At 44.9% G+C, this 18,928-nt stretch overlaps 1 protein-coding gene across 1 annotated transcript; it reads left to right on the top strand.

Moving 5' to 3' along the window:
• The first annotated feature begins 856 nt into the window (after positions 1-856).
• On the top strand, positions 857-1,831 carry LOC128902709 (2-oxoglutarate receptor 1-like). Its single transcript, XM_054186142.1, has one exon. It carries the CDS (start codon positions 857-859, stop codon positions 1,829-1,831), a length of 975 nt encoding a protein of 324 aa, XP_054042117.1.
• Positions 1,832-18,928: the final 17,097 nt, after the last annotated feature.

The raw sequence follows: 18,928 nt of genomic DNA, 5'->3' as shown, positions 1-18,928 counted from the left end.
AGAAAGGTTATGTCTTGAACTCACTGTGGAGAGATCCAAATTGGACACGGCAGACAACAAACTTCATCAGAGACAAGTCTGTCTAGTTCCAATTGGCACAAAATGTGAAGGAAGATCAGTGCCTTCACTCAGTATCTGTGCTTTCCACCTTCCCTCTGTGCTTTGAGAAACAGTCTTTGATCACTTAAATCAGTTTTATGCCATTATGAAGCTTGATTTTTTTTAAAAAAGTAATCATTCATACGAGTTTTATACTCTGATGACTCCAAGAGAGTAACATCATATTCAGGGAACAAGCTATGATCGTCAGGTTATGGGAGCACCAGGTCCTCAGATCTGTATCTTTTGGTTTTCGTGAAACCAGAATGCCATCTCTGGTTTCGTAAGCACAAAACACCAATTAGTTCAGATTAATGAAGATCAGATATGGGTATGGCTCTACTTTCTGAAAGGCTAGGACTAATTCACACACAGTTTTGCAAAATCTAAGTCCAAAGTCTCTCTAGCTACCTAAATGTGTGCTTCCTACTCCTGAAGGTTTGCAGATAAGCAGTAATTGTCTTCTTCAACGTAGGAGGTTAAGTAAAGCAAGAGTAATATTAATCGTTATCAATATTAATCATTATCAAAATTAAACATAAAGGAGAGAGAAGGGTGAAATTAAACTTTTGAGTGGGGTTATCTTGTTCAGAGCTGGGTGCATTAGCAAATCCTCGTTCCCTCCCTCTACTATGCCTTGTCAAACATACAACATGTGCTCCAGCCACAAAAGATTTAACTGAATGCATTTGTCCCAACCAATCAATTAAAACTAACCATCTGATTTTTGTAAAGCTTTAAGAAGATTTCTGCAAACATGGCATCTGAACGCAACAGCAATTTTACTGCTCTGCCAGGCCACGCAGACCCGTTGACAAGCTGCAACGATGAAGATTTCTTACAGGTGAAATCCTATCTCTCCGTCCTTTACGGCCTCATCTTCCTGGTGTGCTTCCCAGGGAACATCGTGACAATTTTTGTTTACTTTGTCAAGATGAGACCCTGGAAAAGCAGCACCATCATTATGTTAAACCTGGCTATCACTGACCTATTATATATAGCCACGCTTCCTTTCTTTATACACTACTCTGCTAATGGAAATAACTGGATTTTTGGAAAATTCATGTGCAAGTTTATTCACCTTTGTTTCTACTTCAACATGTACAGTGGTATTATCTTCCTTAGCTGCTTCAGCATCTTCCGCTTTTTTGTAGTTTTCCACCCAATTAAATGTTTTTTTGTTCAAAAACGAAGATGGGCAGTGGTGACTTGCGTAGTAGTTTGGGTGATTTCCCTGGTGGCCATCAGCCCCTTGGGCATCTTGATTGACACGAGGCATAAGCAGAACAGGACGATCTGCCCAGACCTAGCTACTGCTGAGGACCTTGACACTAGTCGGTGGTATAACTGGCTGTTAACGGTGTTTGCCTTCTTCTTGCCCTTGCTGACGGTGACTCTGTGCTATGCGCTCATTATTTACACCTTGGCTACCGGGCCCCACACGCGGGCTTGCTACAAACAAAAGGCTCGCAGACTTGCCATTGTCCTTTTGGTGGTCTTCTATGTGTGCTTCCTCCCCTTCCACATCTTCCAAGGGATTCGGCTGGAGCTCCGAGTACAACCGGTTAGCTGCCACATGAAGAACACGATCTTTTTAATGTTTATTATAGCTAAACCTTTAGCAGCGCTAAATACTTTTGGAAACTTACTGCTCTATGTAGTGATGGGAGACAACTTCCAGCAGGCGATCTTCTCACTCCTCAAGTTTTGGACAAACAAGAACTTGAAGTAGAAGTGATTGATGCCATAAAAGAGCTATGGAGGAAGGGTCCAAACCTGCCTTCAACCAGCCAGGCACAACCTCACTGCCATCAGAGTACTCAGGTTAACCCTGCCAATGCTGAAGGAGCGTTAATCTGTTCTGTGTTTTGGAGTTGCACATTGATCATCAAAAGAGAAAACTTATAAACTTAACTTTAAAATAAAAGGATTTAAATAAAATACTAAAAAATTAAATGTGAAACTTCTCAGAAATTTCTCTGTATTTGCTTCCTGAATCCTTGATACCTCTTTTGGAGAATGGCCAACGGTTCCAGAAAAAAAATAAAATAGTTGCTTATTAGTGGCAGATACAGGTTCGGGGTGGGAGTAATTTAATTTAATTTTAGTAATTTAGAAGTTAAGTGTCTAGTCTAGGCTAGGTGCCTGCCTTTGACTTGTTTCCTAAGCAATGGAGAGAGGTAAGACCCTCCAGAGTGCAATTCAATTCATTACACCTATTTTAGACTTGTAGAAGGTTCATCTCACCTCCCTGGAGACACTGACAGGGTAGGTGTATGCATATAAGCTAATCACCTGGTCCTCCCTTTATAATTTCCCATAATAGGGGAGAGAAATAATCAGTTTTAGAGTGTGATTCACCCAATTATTCTTGATGCCTGCAGTTGGACAAGATGAATCATGACCTAGAAGTGCCTGTTTCTCTCCATTGACCATAAGAGGTAGGTAGATCAGACACAGACCCAAATGTTCATGCCTGCCTTTACACAGCTGAGGCCCAGCTCTAGCAGAGTGGGATGGATCACTCTCCAGAGGTGGCTAAAAGGGGGGCTTACACAATAAGACCCTGTTCGGTGCCTTCAGTGATCACGTGAAGATTAATGGTGCAATAATACAATACCACTCCTGTAAGAGTTTTCCATACTACTAACTGTGATTTCTGTGTTCATTTTAGTCCAGAGGTGAGAAGTGAATGGATGTATAAATGTGCCAGATCCATAGAATCATAGCATCATAGAATGGTTTGGGTTGAAAGGGACCTTTAAAGGTCATCTAGTCTAACGCCCCTGCAACGAGCAGGGACATCTTCAACAAGATGAGGTTGCTCAGAGTCCCATCCAACTGGACCTTGAAGGTTTCCAGGGATGGGGCACCTACCACCTCTCTGGGCAACCTCCACCAGTGTTTCACCACCCTCATGGTAAAAAATTTCTTCCTTATATCTAGTCTGAATCTAGTTTAAAATGATTACCCCTCGTCCTATTGCTACAGGCCCTATTAAAAAGTATCATTCTTATAAGCTCCTTTTAAGTATTGAAAGGCCACAATCAGGTCTCCCTGGAGCCTTGTCTTCTCCAGGCTGAACAACCCCAACTCTCTCAGCCTGTCCTCACAGGAGAGGTGCTCCAGCCCTCTCATCATTTTTGTGACCTTCCTCTGAACCCGCTCCAACAGGTCCATGTCTTTCCTGTGCTGAGGGCCCCAGAGCTGGATGCGGTGCTGCAGGTGTGGTCTCACCAGAGTGGAGTAAAGAGGCAGAATTGCCTCCCTCGATCTGCTGGCCGTGCTGCTTTTGATGCAGACCAGGAGACAACTGGCTTTCTGGGCTGCGAGAGCACACTTTGCTGGCTCATGTCCAGCTTTTCATCCACCAGCACCATCAGGTCCTTCTCTGTGATCCATACAAAGTCATTTTTGCCCTTTTCGTTACTTAGTGAAGGTCGGCTTGGTCACACCAGGTGAGGAAGAACTTTGGGTAATAACACATCTGACAGGCGATAAGGCCTGTCTCACAGGAAAAAAAAAAAAGACTCGCAGGAAAATGTGAGTCCAATACTTGCAGACACCATCTAGAGAGGTCCCAGAACCAGCTGCGATACCCCAGCCAACAACAACACAAAACTATTAGCAACATAATATTCAGAGTCCAAAAGTATGACCACAGAGTGACTTCTCCAACACATTTTTATAACAGCCTTATTTCATGTTTCATCACTTTTGCTCTCCACCCTGCGATGTTCATTAATCAATGGTAACGCATACTGTCGCAAGGCTCTCACATGACCCTTCTCCTTATCCAATCCCTCTATGCATGGCCTGAATTCAAGTGACCACCAGACCAAGACCACCAGACCACCATTCCCGTTAAGCATCATGCCTGAGTGACTGGCAGATAGCCTGTGACTCCTCTGTGGCATGGGGAGCTCATTCACTGCCTCTCTCCGGGCCAGCTAGGGGAGAAAAATGCAACAGCAAGCTACAGTCTTGTCAAGGGAGTGAGAGGAGATTAGAAACCATCCCTGACATAGGAAGAGCAGTGTTTGTCTGGGATAGGGTAGAAGATGGCCAGTGAAGGAAAAGTTCTGCCAGAAAGCAGAGGAGGAAGCCATTTTCCTGCAGACATAGCCCATTTCATTTTAATCCACCCCTGGGTATTAGTCAATGCAAGTTTTAAAATTTGTGCACAGTGCAGCATGATCTCCGCTGTGACCATTACCCATCCTCAAGTTGTGGATGAGCTTTTTAGGTGAAGAGGGAATCTCACCTAGTGCAGACCTGGAGAGATGTTACATGAGGAAAATATCCAAAAAATGTTAAGAAAAGTCCTCCCACCCCATATGCTGCATCAGTTTTGCCAGTCTCCAAGGGGCAGCACCACCTTCTCCATGTCACTTAGAGTGCTGCTCACAACTGCTTGCTCCTGAGACACCAGAGGCAGCTGAACTCAGTTCAGAAGGCAATACTGAACATAACATCTTAGCTGTTTTTCAGTTTAGGATATCCTATCAACAAACCACCAAGTGTTTTTTCAGCAGAACCAGGATGATACAATATCTCTTAAGCCTCTACTGCATATAGACACAAGAGTTTCATTAACTTGAATTGAGTCCTACCTTAACATCTACATCATGGAGTCTGGGTCTTCTGGTGTTTCAGAAAGAAAAGGAACTGCCTCTGTTTTTGCAGATATATAGGAGCAGGTTTTGCTTTCAAATTTAAGTGAAGCTCTGCGTTAGTCCCCTTTCAGCTCTACTTGATATTTTCTGGATAAATTACTCAGCACACTCATCTGTTCTTACATCCAGGCTATGTACTCTCTTTTAAATTGAAGGTGCCTGGAACATCTTCAGTACTAGCACCCTCACCCGGAATGATCTGGGCAGAGATCATCCTGAGTTGGCAAGAGGATGAACCAGATCTCGGTTTCTCAGATTTTTCTACAAACTGTGAAGAACAAGCCTGTAAGCTGCTTTATTATAAACGGTACATTTGCAATTTCAACAGAAGTCAAAGAAAAAGATATCTGTGGAAGAGTCCTGCCTGCTCCCCTGCCCCCGCTAGCAATCAACACTGGCCTCCCACTTTCATATTGCTCCATGCTGCAATAACCTACCCCCGCTTTGCTTGTCCTCCGTGCATATGTACTTGCATTTTTTTCCTGCCCTCAACTCCCCCTGCTCCTCTGCATGTCTGCCATGCTGACCGCTATAGGGCCATAACTGTTGGCAGGCTCATCCCTAACCTGGTATCATATGGTGTGACATTGGCCAACCAAAGACAGTAATCGCGCTTGCTGTGGGGTTGTCAGCATCCATTCCACTCTCCCTTCACCCCACTACAATCATCCTCAACTGAGCTAGGGGGAAAAAAAGGGCAAGATAATAAAAATATTATCAAGAAACTGCTACCAGCTGACATGACAGTCAGGTCCAGCAGCAGAACATGATCCTTGTACTTTAAGATTTGCATCACCCCAGATAGGGATAACAGTTCAGTCATTCATATTTTACTAATTTTTTATCTGACCTCTCTAAGCGTTGTATTTGCTTTTTAGCTTTAATTTTAAATGTTTTTGTAGGTTTTTCAGAACTGCTACAATGCAAGGGCTTGCTATTCCTTCCATACACCTCTAATACATTTGCCCTAAGGAGAAGGAAACTAATCATGTTCAAGGAGTAAAAGACAGGACTATATACTCAATCTGCTACAGGTAGGGCACTAATCCTTAAATAAGTATCATACTATGATCATGTACTGCTTGTTTGTAATGTTCTTACAAGACTAGAGCATCCATACACAAGCCACAGAGACATAAGTCAAAATTTGTGTTTTACAGTTCTCAGCGAAGGCCCCGATCCATACCCCTAACCTCAGCACCTCCCTGCACAGATGCACAAAAGGAAATGATGTACTAGAAGAGGACAATAATTACTTTTTCTCAGCAAGTAGAGAATTTCTCTGGTGTCTGATTCCCAGCAATAATTAAAACAAAAATGACAGTTCCTAAAATAATTCCTTCTATAAGGTAACCAACAGCCATCACTCTTGTAAAAGCAAACCGTAAGGCTTAGGAGCATCGCTGTGTGTACCATCTAGCATGTGTTGTGCTCTCATCTTCAGGCTGATCTTTGGGATTTTTGGCATCTTTGCAGCAGTGTGAGAGCAAAGACTATGCTCTCCTCGTGATTTCCAACCGATTAAGGCAAAAGATCCACCTCTGGAAGTGTGGGAGGTAACATTTTCACCCCTTGGGCAGATACACCAGCTTCATCTCCACAAAGGCCTTAGCTATCAGAAAGCAGGCCTAGAAGGAGAAGGCTGTAGGCTTGACAGAATGTCAGAGAGCAAAACACTGTTCTCCACCTGTCTATATCAAGTCACCATCCAATGGACGGGGAAAACCCATTCAAGGAGAAACCCAGCCGGTGCCAGCAGCATGACAGTGGTTCAGGGACTTCATGACTGTGCCAGTGAAAACGGGGACAAGGCTAGTTTCATCAAGTGTACAACACATGCACCTCATTTTATCCCCACCTCTAAGGAGACAGAAATATCTATTTTCAGGATGCTTAAAGTGCCCAGCAGGTAGTCTAGGCTTACCCGAGCAAATAGCCTGGACTTACTACAGACCTGTATGTGTGTTGTGCATAGGAGTGCATGAGGGACAGTGAAATGGGAAGGGGAGGGAAACCCATCTCAACTTTGGTGAGACTCTCACCTCTCTGTATGAATATCATACACGCACACCCCCTTCCTTTTCCTTCTTTAATATTGTTTTCTTTTTTCTCTGGCAGCCTGTGCTCTGGGATACCTCTGCAGATCCCACAAGGAGCAGGAGACATGGGTCAGCTGTGGGAAGGGAAGGCACTGCACACAAAGACTTTGTGGAGCAACCCAAGCAAAACCAAGTCAGCTGGTTACATTTGGTTTAAAAGTGTAACTACACAAGGATGGACATGTGAAATGCTGTTTGGTCTTGCAGCAGTGGTGGAGGAGGAGACACTTCTTCCAGTTTAACTGTGTCCATTCCCAAGGAGTAAGCCTGAGTCTCAGTTAAACATAGTGTTATTTAAGCACTGTATTTAAAAACTATGACTGCCGGTAACCTTTTTTTCTGTATATGTACAAATCCAATGCAAATAGTCAGCGAGAATATCCCCACAGATCCACCAGCAGATTTCCACTTTATAAAACCACCTACCCAAACATTAACCTCAGTGTCTGCTCATAGCTTTGCGTATGCAAACCCTGGGGAACGGAGACAAGGATGACTTAATTTGCAAGAACGCGCATGCACTGAGCTGAGAGCATGAAACAGGGGTTCAGGCAATAGCCACAAATTATGTCGAAATTTTGAATCTGTTATCTAAAGCGTTCCCAAACTCCTGCAACATCTTGGGCCGGCTCCACAGAGACAGTGGCAACACCAAAATAAATCATGGGTTTGCATAGTAGAAGGAAATTAGGGTGTTAGGGGTTTCTGAATTTTACACAAATCCACCAATGGAGGTACGGTGGACAATCACACTAATTTGCAGCTTTTATTCTCATTTCTGCACGCCACAATCACAACAGAAGGTATAGTTCCTATGGCTCTTCAAAAGTGACAAGAGCAGGCTTAAAAAAACTTAACTCACTCTGCTGGGCAATTGGGCAATTTCTCACCAGAGATACGGAAACAGAGGAGCAGCAGCAAAGGCCAAACGGCTGCATTTGCACCACCGTGTTTCTCCTCCTCTACCCGCAGCAGGACCGAACTGAATACATCAGCAGCAGCGGTCTGGCTCATTCCAAAGCCAGTGGAGCTGACAACCGATAAAATAGAAGAGGTAGAAAACTTGTGCAAGTCACCAGTGCAAACCAAACCTCCCCACCCTGAGCAAACGCAGGTGCCTGATTTTCAAGCTGGGTCTGGCACCTTGGCTCCAGAGAGGGCTGGAGGTTCAGCGGTGTCCCTCTGCCTCGCTTTTCATGTCACTTCCACCCAGTGTTCAAGGTGACCTCCCTCCTTCCCTGCCTGGCTATGGCCACGTGTTGGAGATGAGGGCCTGGACTTTAGGCACAGAGATGCTGGTGTTTTGGGATAGCATTGTGGAAGACTGACAGGCAGAGCAAAGAAAGATGGCACATGGGAATGTGTCAGAGCTCACCACTTCCTGGGGGTTCCCGGCTGACAGCGATGTCCCTTTGGGGACAGACATAGGGGTTTGAAATCTTCCTCGTACCTGCCTTTCCTTTTATGTGTGATGGAGAAACAAGCCTGTAGCAGGGAAACAACAAGATGATCTTTAAGGTCCCTTCCAACCCAAACCATTCTATGAAACATTTTCTTACCCCCTCCTGCCTCAAAAAGAAGTCCAACAACAGCAAAATCTTTTCTTTACATGACTCTCCCAGCAAGTGAGTATGCAGAAAACCAGGGCTGATTTATGCCATGGAGGTGGGGGGGTGTCTTCTCTGGGAGGGGAAGATGTCTCTGCGCAGCTCAGATGAGGTCAGGGATGTCCACCCACCAGCACAAGGAGGTGGGACAATCTGGCCGCAAGCCCAGTGTAAAGCTGGGTCGGTGCTACTGATTCACCAATAAATCAGTGCCGGGCAAGTAGGAATGCTTGTTCTGGTCCTGGAGCTGACTGACCCTCCCATCAGACCACAGACACTCACTTTATCTCCCCCTAATTATTTCCCCTGCCACATTTTATCCTTTTAGAGTTACAAGCTCTTTGGGGCAGATGTCTTGGTGAGTATTTGCACAGCAGGATCTGAATCCCGAATGGGCCCTCCTGGCATTATGAAAATTCAATTAAGGGCTTCAGCCATAAAAATGTAAACGATGTAGCTACTTATCAGTTGTGCGTATAGAGACACATAAACACACGTATGCAGATACACTTGCCCGGGGAAGCAGGACCTAATGCAAAAATAAAACTCTTAAAATAACAGTGCCCCTTCCTTTGGATATGAATATCTACTTTACTTGTTCCTTTTCTCTTCTGCAGAATAAAAATAGCGTGACATTGGGGACAGAAACTGGCTGAACAGAAATCACTTTTCAGGACAAAATGCAATTGCTACAAAAGTAATCGCAGCAATGCGCAAAATCTCCTGAAGCAGTTTTCAAAAGTTGGTGGTGACATACTGGGCTAAATAAATGTTATAATTTTTAAGATATAATTTTCTGCTTTATACAAGTTAATAAGGTTTTATTACTGATTTGAAGACCTCTCTAAGTATGCTGTTTTATTTATATTTAATACCGCTAGCACCTGGCTGTTTAGCTTCTTTTTTTTGTGCCGTGGAAACAAGTTGTATTTGCCTCTGTGATAAATGATAATGTTCTGTACTAAAACGGATTTGGATGTGTATTCAAGGGTAGGCTATTCAACTCTGGGGTATTTGCTTGTGTAAATTTTGCTGTAAATTTTGCTGTTAAGATGTTGATATTTCAAGACGATTGCGTGGCTCATTTCTGCACTGCAAAATTGAATGTGGATCACTGTCCAAGCAGTTTAGGCTTATTCACATACTTAGAACACAAAGAGCATTCTCATCTGACCTGTTTTAAATATATATCTTACATTGCACTGAGTTCTATCACCCACTTAAGGTGACTATTTTTGCCCCACTTACTATAAGGGAACTTTTTTTTTTCTCCTCTGGAAAAAAATAAAGGTGTCTTTCTGTCATCCCTTTTTGTTTTATTTTAAATTTCCTTTTTTTCTTAGCAGTCGTTCTGGGTAAAGCTTCCTCGACTAACTTCAGATAACACATAGGCCTAATTCTGACATAGATATCTAGGGTGTTTTATAGTCAGCAGGGAGAAATGGGAGCTTGGAGGGCCCAATTATTCCCCCCAAATTGGGCCAGATGAATTGTGCCTTAGAAGCGCCTGCACAGGGAGTCAATGGTGTCCACACTTCTGACTCCAGCACCCAGGCTTTGACATGACAGACCTGGTCCGCTGTATCTCACCTGTAGGTTGATTGTCATTTCTATATGAAAAGTTTGGCAAAAAAAAAAAAAAAGAGTAGTAGGTTTTGATTTTATGACAGGTTTTTTAAAGTTTAGCTGTAGGGCACTTTTTGGTGAATTTTTACGATGTCCTCTGGATCATCATTATCTTCGGGTAACCTAGTTTAAGAAGTCTGGATTATATTCATGTGCCTTGCTAAATGAGAGGCTACAGTTATGCAGAAAATAAGAACATAGAATATCCTGTGTGTCTCCTCTATACGTATTCTATATATTGAGAGAATATATAGAACACATGGAACTGTGAAGAAATAAAAATAAGTGTAAAAGCCTTTGAGGACATAGACCCAGCTCAAATATGTGGTACATTGGAGTCAAGGTGCCCCGGGCTCTGCCCCAGACTCATCCCCCAGGGAGCATCCCACCCTCCTTTCACGCACCCATGGAGGAATGACCCCCCCCCCTTTAAGGGGCTGATTCACTTGTGGGAGCCGGGTGCTGATGGGACCCCGCTGCGTGGGGGAGCGCGGGGCAGGCCAAGGGAGGGGGCCAGGTACTGTGCAGATTTGTGCTAGGATTTGGCTTTGGGCACCAGAAAGTAGCAAGGAGGTAACTGGGAAGGGTGACAGGAGCCTTTTCTAGCACGAAAAAGAGCAAGCCTGATGAGTTACAAGAAAAAAGCCAAAAAAAAAAAAAATAAAAAGAGCTTACAGCATTCGAAAAAAGTACGAAAAGCTATGAGAAAAATATAAAGAAAATAAACAGGTGGTGAGCCATCACAAGGGAAGAAGAGAAAGACTCCTGTGTGTCAACATAGGTGCAGGTACACACACACACACACAAACACGCTGGAGTTGAGAGCCGGAGAAGCTGTTCAGAGCGGTGGCTTATGCCTGAGTCCTGTTTTTGCACTTTTGAAGTATCTCTGCTCTCTACCTCTGCAAACTTTCTGAGTTTGCTAGAGAACTTTTCTGAATGGCCCTTACAGGAGCTTGTCCGAAAAAAGGATTTCTCATTAGACCCCTTTAATTTGCCATAGCTCTGATACGGGACACGCTGTGACTGAGGCCCTAAATGGGGTATTAAAAAAATATTAAGGAAATTCAGAAGTAAAATTTATAGGAGATTCCTCCCTGTAACGTAACCAAACTATTAAATTTCTTCACGAAACTTCTGAAGCACATAATTTGCAGCAGCGAAATTGAGGGACTACCAAGTGCCTGAGAAATACAGGTGACGGGAAGATTAAAGTGAGTGGCAGCCCGCAGGATGGCAACTGCTGGAGAGATATCTTCACCACCTTTGGAACCTGCTCCCAAACTGACAAGCATTAATGATGGTTCCTAATACTTAGTAATCTCTAAGCTACATGTGTAGTTAAAAACTGACGCATCTGAAAATTGTCTCAGTTGCACCCAAGCAATGCCCACATCAAAGGATACGATACAAAAATCTCCTCCATTTACACAAGGATAATGCAACATAATGCCTTAAACAAACACTGTGAGATGAACATGGAGGAGAGAGCTACAGAGGGATGTATGTGACTTATTCCTCATGCCATGGAGCCATCACCATGTCTTGTTGATCCAGCTGTTTTTACGCTGTCCATTCAACATCGCCTTTGTCCTTTAAAATTTTGAGAGGCGTACCTACCAACCACAGCAACATATTAGGAGGAGATTAGAGACCCCCTTATCTACTCATAGGATCTGTTTTCAAATAACCTGCCTTAGCTCTTCATAATCTAAGTTTATTCAGACACCCAAAAGGGCTCGTAAATACAGGTCATTCCAATAAATTTTCCCATCTTGCTTACAGTGTTGTTCCCCTAAGAGTATTGTGCTTTTCCTTCTCCCTGGGGACTCCTGCAGGATCACAAGCTGGAGAGACCCCTCTGCAATCCAGCCCAGCAGATTGCAGCGTTCATTGCAACCACTTCTGTAAATTCATCTGCTCAGGATGGGACCTAATGTGTGCCTACAGCTCAGAGGGTGCAAAATCAGTGGCCAAAACATTAAGTCCCTCCATCTGCCTGAGGAGAAAGGCAAGTACACTTGAAGGCTGAGGGAGGAAGGGCCTTCTCTTTATCCATCCGCAGCTCTGACCCATGGTCTGAGCTTGTCCACTTGGTCCTGGCTCCAGTTAGTGGAAGGAGGCAGGCATTCCCAAAGGGACTTTTTCCTCCTAAACCAGCTGACATGAAGCACCCATGGAGTCTCATTTCCAAGCACCTGGACATCATGCACGCGGATGACACCAGGGAATCATAGAATGGTTTGGGTTGGAAGGGACCTTCAAAGTTCATCTGGTCCAACATCTTTCACCAGATCAGGATGCTCAAAGCCCCAACCTGACCTCGAAGACTTCCAGGGATGGGGCATACACAAATTCTCGGGGCAACCTGTTCTGGTCTATTATACATACAGGGAAGCTAAGTTGGAGGTGACTACATCAATCTCAAAAAATACTGAAAAGCCCAGACCTTGGGCTCCGTCTGGTGAGACCAAGGGCATTTCAGCTGGAGTAACTCTTGCAAACAGCCATAGCTCACAGTCCATGCAGGGAGTCAGGGTCTACAGTGTCACCCTGCCTTTCCCAGCTGCTGTGACAGCCACCAGCCAGCTCCCTGCCAGCTTCTTCACCTCCTCCTTCCCCCCAAAATTTATGGACCAGGAACCTCTTCTTTTTCCCTGGAGACCCTTATTTTCAGATTTACCTTCATCGTTCGCTTGCATACCCGTGTGATCCCATTTTCTTCTGTTTTAAGATGAAGATTTACTTATTACTCAGCTTTCATTTCTGAGGCGGTGGTCATTTATCACAAAGTATGTATCTCTATAAATATTACCACATGGTTGTCACCCTCACTTGTCTGGTAGAGGGTTTTCTGACACAGACTAATGACACTGGGGCTGACTAGGGCCACCACTGCCAGCTCTTGCCTCACCAGTGAGACAGCGTATTTGAGTACCACTACTGACTCGGTGGCAAGGTCAATGGAAAAAGGAGCAGAGCAGTGATGAATACTGATCCAGGACAGCTTGTGCCAACATCTTCTTTCATCCCTTTAAACAGCTTCACCAGGACTTATTCCTCCCACATGCTTTGCAATCACCGGTGGCACTGGTTATCAGCTGTGCTTCTCAGGCCTGTGGAAAGTATCACGCCAAAAGCACCCCTTGGAGCAAGAGAGTTTATTTACCTTATTCTAGGCAGAGAAATGTTTTGTTAAATCTGGCTGCAGCTGTCATAGGATAATTAATGTACATATCTTCTATCCGTGAATATTATTTGAATAAGCACCTGCGTCTGCCCCTAAAATTGCATGTCAGTTACATAGATTTGTCACCAAGAGATAAATTAATCCTATGTTCAAATTCATGATTCATGTGCTACCCTAGAAAACCATATGCTCAGTTTAATTAGCTCCTGGACTAATTGCTTAATTTTATTTAAAAAAAAAAAAAAAAAAGAGATCCTCTAAAGCATTCCTAGCCAAGCATTTGGGAGACTACTGCTCATCTGAAAGGTACTAATGAGCCACCAGCAGAAGATAAAGTTAACAGCAGATCCAGTATCTGAGCACGCAGCCTACCTCCAACACAACACTGGAGTACCACGGCCGGGCTTATTTCTGGTTACTGCAACAGGGAGATCAGGTGCTTCTTCTTTCGGCAAGAACCTGAACCTTGGGGCTGACCAAAAGGGTCACAATAAGCACATTAGGACAAACTGATATTGGGTTCACTGGTAGGGACTCAAACACTCGGGCAAGAGCGAGTGAGCAGCAGGGTACTGCCCAAACAAGAACATCTGTGGTCTAAACGGAGGCTACAACTACGCTGATGTAAATACGGAAGACAGCTCATATTTAAACGTGGTTTTAGTCCCACTGCCAGTGAGATTTATTGAACGGCTTTACAGAATTGGCGTTTAGGTAAATAACTCCATGTATATTACGTAGGTAAGAATTTTAACATGGAGCTTTTTTCAGCCAGTAATGCTTTTCAGATTGCTAATTCTGATAAACACTATTAAATAATGACTAAATGGTAATAAAAGTACATTCATTGAATGCTTTCTCATATCAACCCCGACAGGACCAAAGAGTCATCAGGGCTTGGCGAGCCTGAAGATTTAAGTAGTCCAAAAGAAGAAGGCGGCCAGTGTGAAGTCTGCATGCTCAAACCAGGAAGGAACACCTAAGTGTAATGGAAGAGGTAATATTTATCTATTTTTTTAATTAATTGTAATTTTAATTAGTATTTCAGTGCTCTGCAAAATTGCAATGTGGAGTCTTGGTCACTGCAGGCTCTTTTCGAAGTGTTGAGCACCTCTGGTGACAGCTACGGATTTTCTCCCTTCCGACCTGAACCTTTGGGCTGAAACACAAGCTGTGGCTCTCTCGGTGGTGGCTAGAGGGCAAACCCTCCCCACTCCCTCAAAATTTACCGAACTCTAGAAGCTTGGGCTTAGAAGCAACCAGCTAACCTTTGGTTCCCAGGATGCCCCCCTAAGCCTAGAGGGAGTATCCTGCACTCGGGTCAGTGCAGAGGTGATGGATGATGTCTATGCCTGACGGTATCCGAGCAAGACACTGCACCGAGGGCCTGCAGAAAAGCAGAAAACATCCTCCACCAGTGTTGCGAAATAAGCTGGCCCTAAGATACAATCGCCATCCACGCAATGCTTAAGGTAAGTGGCCGTTTATATACCTAAGCCAAACGAGCTCCTATTGGGCTTGCACAGACATTGCCAGCAGAGAGGCACAAAGCCTCTGGGCAAGACAGGGAGCATCATGGTTCCCAGGAGTGTATTTCTTTCAGTCTGTAACATACCTTAACAGACAAGGAGAGTCAGTGAATTCACGTATCCGCTGTAAAAGCCCGTTCTCACTCCTAGCTTCTTTTGCTGGGAGCACTTCTTGTCTAGTCGTAAATTTGCCTCTGATTAAAGACTACGGCCCCAGTCCTGAGCTGCACCCTGCGCACCCCAACAGTACTGAGGGCTGCAAAGTTCAGCTTGAACATGCAGACACCAGGTAGGTGTTTATTTGCTGCGTAATGCATAATCATACAACACGCACGTTTATATCAAAGCCCTAATATTTAAAACAGAAAAATCAGCTCAAGATCCCTTTCAAAAGCAAGCAGGACAGCAAAGTAAAGCAGAGAAAAAAAAAAAAAAGCAGAGCCTGCCTGTGCCACACCGCGCACAAGGAGCCCTGAACCTGCACAGTGCAAAGGCTGGAGCATTTTTATCCCATGGGATGTTCAGCTACAGATTGGACTCTGACAATTGTGAATAGCCTTTAGCTCTCAGCTTTTTGGGCCTGTGGAAATTATTTAGCTGGCGTCTAACCCAGAGGCAGGGGACTTTAGCTGGAGGTGCAATTCTTGTCTGAAAGATGGGGAATATCCTGAAGAAATTACTGAAATAATTAAGAAGCAAACAATAAAATATCCCCAGCTACAGCTCCAGTCTGCTCCTCACTGTCGTTCCCATCTTCTCCCTGTGCTCTTGCTTCTCATGTCACAAATGCTTTTAACATTTATTTAGCATGGATACCGGACAATTGGAGCATAACAACATGAGCAGGAACACCACTATTTTTCTGGTCAGTAATTCAGTTCCTTGGATAGTCAGGATAAACTACGCGGCCTTGGAGAGTATTCATCCACTTGGGAACTGGATTACAGCCTCATAAAACAGCACAGCACTCCTATTATCACCTAAATAAAGCTGCCATCATTCTGGAACAAATAGGTGGAAGCAGTCAATCACCAAGTATCCAGAGTTGAAGCACAGAATAATAAACTGACATACAGTTCTTCAGAAATTCTTCACAAGGAGGCAGATTTAATGCCCTGAAAGCCAGGCTTTTATACACACAAAAACATACACTCATCTTTTTTATCACTGTCTTATCTAAAGCACTGAGGGCTCTGTAAAGACGGGATCCAGGTGCAATGCTTTCTGAATAGCTGATGATGACAATGCGTCCACCGTATTATCCTCTCTCGCAAGAGGATGCCCGAGAAGTTTCTCAGCATTTATAAGCTAAAAAAGAAGCTGATTTTGTTGCAGCTGCCCAAGATTGTACCTGGCTCAATACAAAATCCTGGCTGATTAAAAACATCTCGCTGCAGGTTTCTGCAGCTTGAGGCGGAAAAAGGAGCTGGTGAAAGATAAGTTCTTCCCCAGCGTTAGCTGGACCCTGTTGTGGCTGAGCCACTGAACAAGTCAGTTTAACTTCTTTGCATATGTATAAAAGGGGACAGGCTCATCTTTGCAAAAATCTTAAGGCAAGTCCTTATAGGCAGTGATTTGTAAGTGTGATGTGCTGTCACTATTTTTTCTCCTCTGGGTCGCCAGGGGGGACAAAGCATTTGCAAAATAAGGATGCACAACCCATTTAAATGGGCTTTTAATTAAAAGACCAGCTCCTTTTCTTTTCTAGAAATGCTCATACAGCTGTTTCACAAGGATCATCAGGTAAGACCTACCTTCAGGACCACATCACCGTGGAAAAGTAGTATCATTTAAGGCCTAGCATGACTGCTCACGAGCTCGTACCTCCAGCATCTAAGAGCTTGGGAATAGGCAGGTTTCCCTTGCAAGGACCAGCACGGGCACCAAGAGGGCACACATCTGCTCCTGCCTCCCCCCTGCCCTCTCCTTGCTCCCAGCCCTTTCCTCCTGCTGCTTGCCTTGTGCCAGTGTGTGACAGACCCCCGTGAGCCACTTTCCCTCACCTAATTGCAGAAAACTACCTCAGAAGGAACCTCAACCTGTGTAGTTTTCTGCCATTGGAGTCAATGGAAGCAGCTCAGCCAGGAGTCTGAATAAAAGCCGAGCCTGCACAAGCTGGTAGGGAGTACAGGGAGAGGAGCGGAGACAGATAGGGCAACAGGGAAAAGGCTAAAGCATTCCCCCTGTCAGCATCAAAAAGCAACGAGGAGCCATGAAATTGTCCCGTTTGCCTGCAGAGAGCGATGGGAGAGAGCTCAGACAGTCCCCAAGCAATGGGGATGGGGATTTCTGCTGGACACAAGAAGGCCTGCCTGTCACTCCGGCAAGCAGCATCACTGGGATGGGTACCAGACCGCAGTGTCCATGTTCGTCGCCCACACTTAAAACCGACGTTAAATACAGGTTTCAAAACACCGTTACAGGAGCAAACATACTGAGATATCCCTGATGTTCAACCTATTCGGCTTAACAAAGAAGGGGCTATGTTGGGTTAGTCCCATTTTAGGTGTAACTTTGTGATGAAATCACTGCTAATAGAAAATTCTTTAATTCAACAAACAAATGCGTAGCAAGCACAGCCTCTGGGCAGGAAACAGAAACTAAATTAATTGAAATTCAAAATGAGGTGCTCAGACACGGTCAATTCCCCAGTGCTCGAGGTGTTTAAATCAAGGCTGGATGCCTTTTTGAAGGCCATGTCACAGCTCAACAAGAAGTTACAGGCTTGATGCAAGAATCTCTTGGTACAGTTTTATGGTGTGTAAAACACAGCCCCTTCTTGCCTTTAAAATTGCTGGGGGACCAAAATCAACAACAAAAGGGGAGTCTTGTTGTTGCACTGGTGTCCCCCCTGCAGTGCACCGGGCTCCTATGGGCCAAGCTGCACTTGCACCAACGTGTGCCCAGCTCTGCTCCCCAGCAGGGTGAGGGAATTACATACTCCTTAATCTGATAAATCTAAGGAGCTGCCTGTTCAGCAGTGCACGCTGGTGCTGCTGCTGTGATGGGTAACACAAGCGCAGCCAGGGCCAGATCTGGCAGCCCCAGTCTCAGCAGGCATCACGTGCCCTGTTAGCAGCGCCCTGCTTCTCCCTCTTCCCAACACTCTTGCCCCTTGTTGGTTTTGCTGCCCTCACTTAAGGCCTTTTTCGTCTTTCACTATGGAAGAAATCACTGCTCAGAGTCTGAACTGCTGAGGTTTGCCCCACGAGGCACACACTGAGGGCCCATACGCAATGCGCAGCTGGGACTCTGTGCATGTGTGCGTGAGTCATAGCTGCGGGTAGAAAAGGGCAGGTACAGAAAAGGCCAGTACTGCCAAAGCACCAGGGGTAGGAGATGGAAAACGTGCCACCCAGCCCTTCTCCCAGGATGCATGCTGTGAGCATCACCAGCAGAAACAAGCTGCCTCTCTCTTTCCCAGCATAGGCAAACACCTCCCGTGCTCCAGCCAGGGTGGTCACTTTCCTTCAGGGATTTGCAGTCCTCTCGAGTCTCTCCAGTTGGCACACGTGAAGTTTCAATCTATTCTTTTCAATATTAAAGTAATATTTGAGATGTTCGAGCAAGCAGACATGGTTGGCAGGTTGCTACACGCTTTAAGGTGTAAGTGACACCCTGGTACAAGGTAATGGCCAGCAGTCCCCAGCTGCCAAATGGGACACGGGAGGGATGGAGCAGCCTTGAAGAGCGAGTGTGAGTCCCTGATAGGAGCCCCATTCCACACACTCTTCCTCCTCCCTGCAGCAAAGTGGGGGGCAGCAGCAGGCACCCCCCAGCCTAAAGGCCACCCTACCATCCCCAGTCATCCTAGCAAAGAGCAAGTCAATTGGCTTTTTTTTTCCAGACCTCTAGTCACACTTCTCCACGCTTATCCCCATCCTATTTTAAGACCCAAAGAGCTCAGCTTAGCCTTGCAGCTTTAACACAGCCATAACAAGCTCTGGCAGCAGGATGCCCCTTTAAAACCACGTTTGATCCTGCTGCCTGAGAGATGAGGCTGTGGCAGCGCTGAAGGATATTATGACATCCAGTGGTCACTCAGGTAAATCATCACTTCTTCTCAAGATCCCTGTCCACAGTTTAAGTCCCCTAAAAGGTG

Source organism: Rissa tridactyla, chromosome 1 (assembly GCF_028500815.1).
Source record: "Rissa tridactyla isolate bRisTri1 chromosome 1, bRisTri1.patW.cur.20221130, whole genome shotgun sequence".
NCBI classification, from domain to species: domain Eukaryota; kingdom Metazoa; phylum Chordata; class Aves; order Charadriiformes; family Laridae; genus Rissa; species Rissa tridactyla.
The sequence above is the reverse complement of the archived record's forward strand: the minus strand, read 5'-3'. Positions and strand labels throughout refer to the sequence as shown.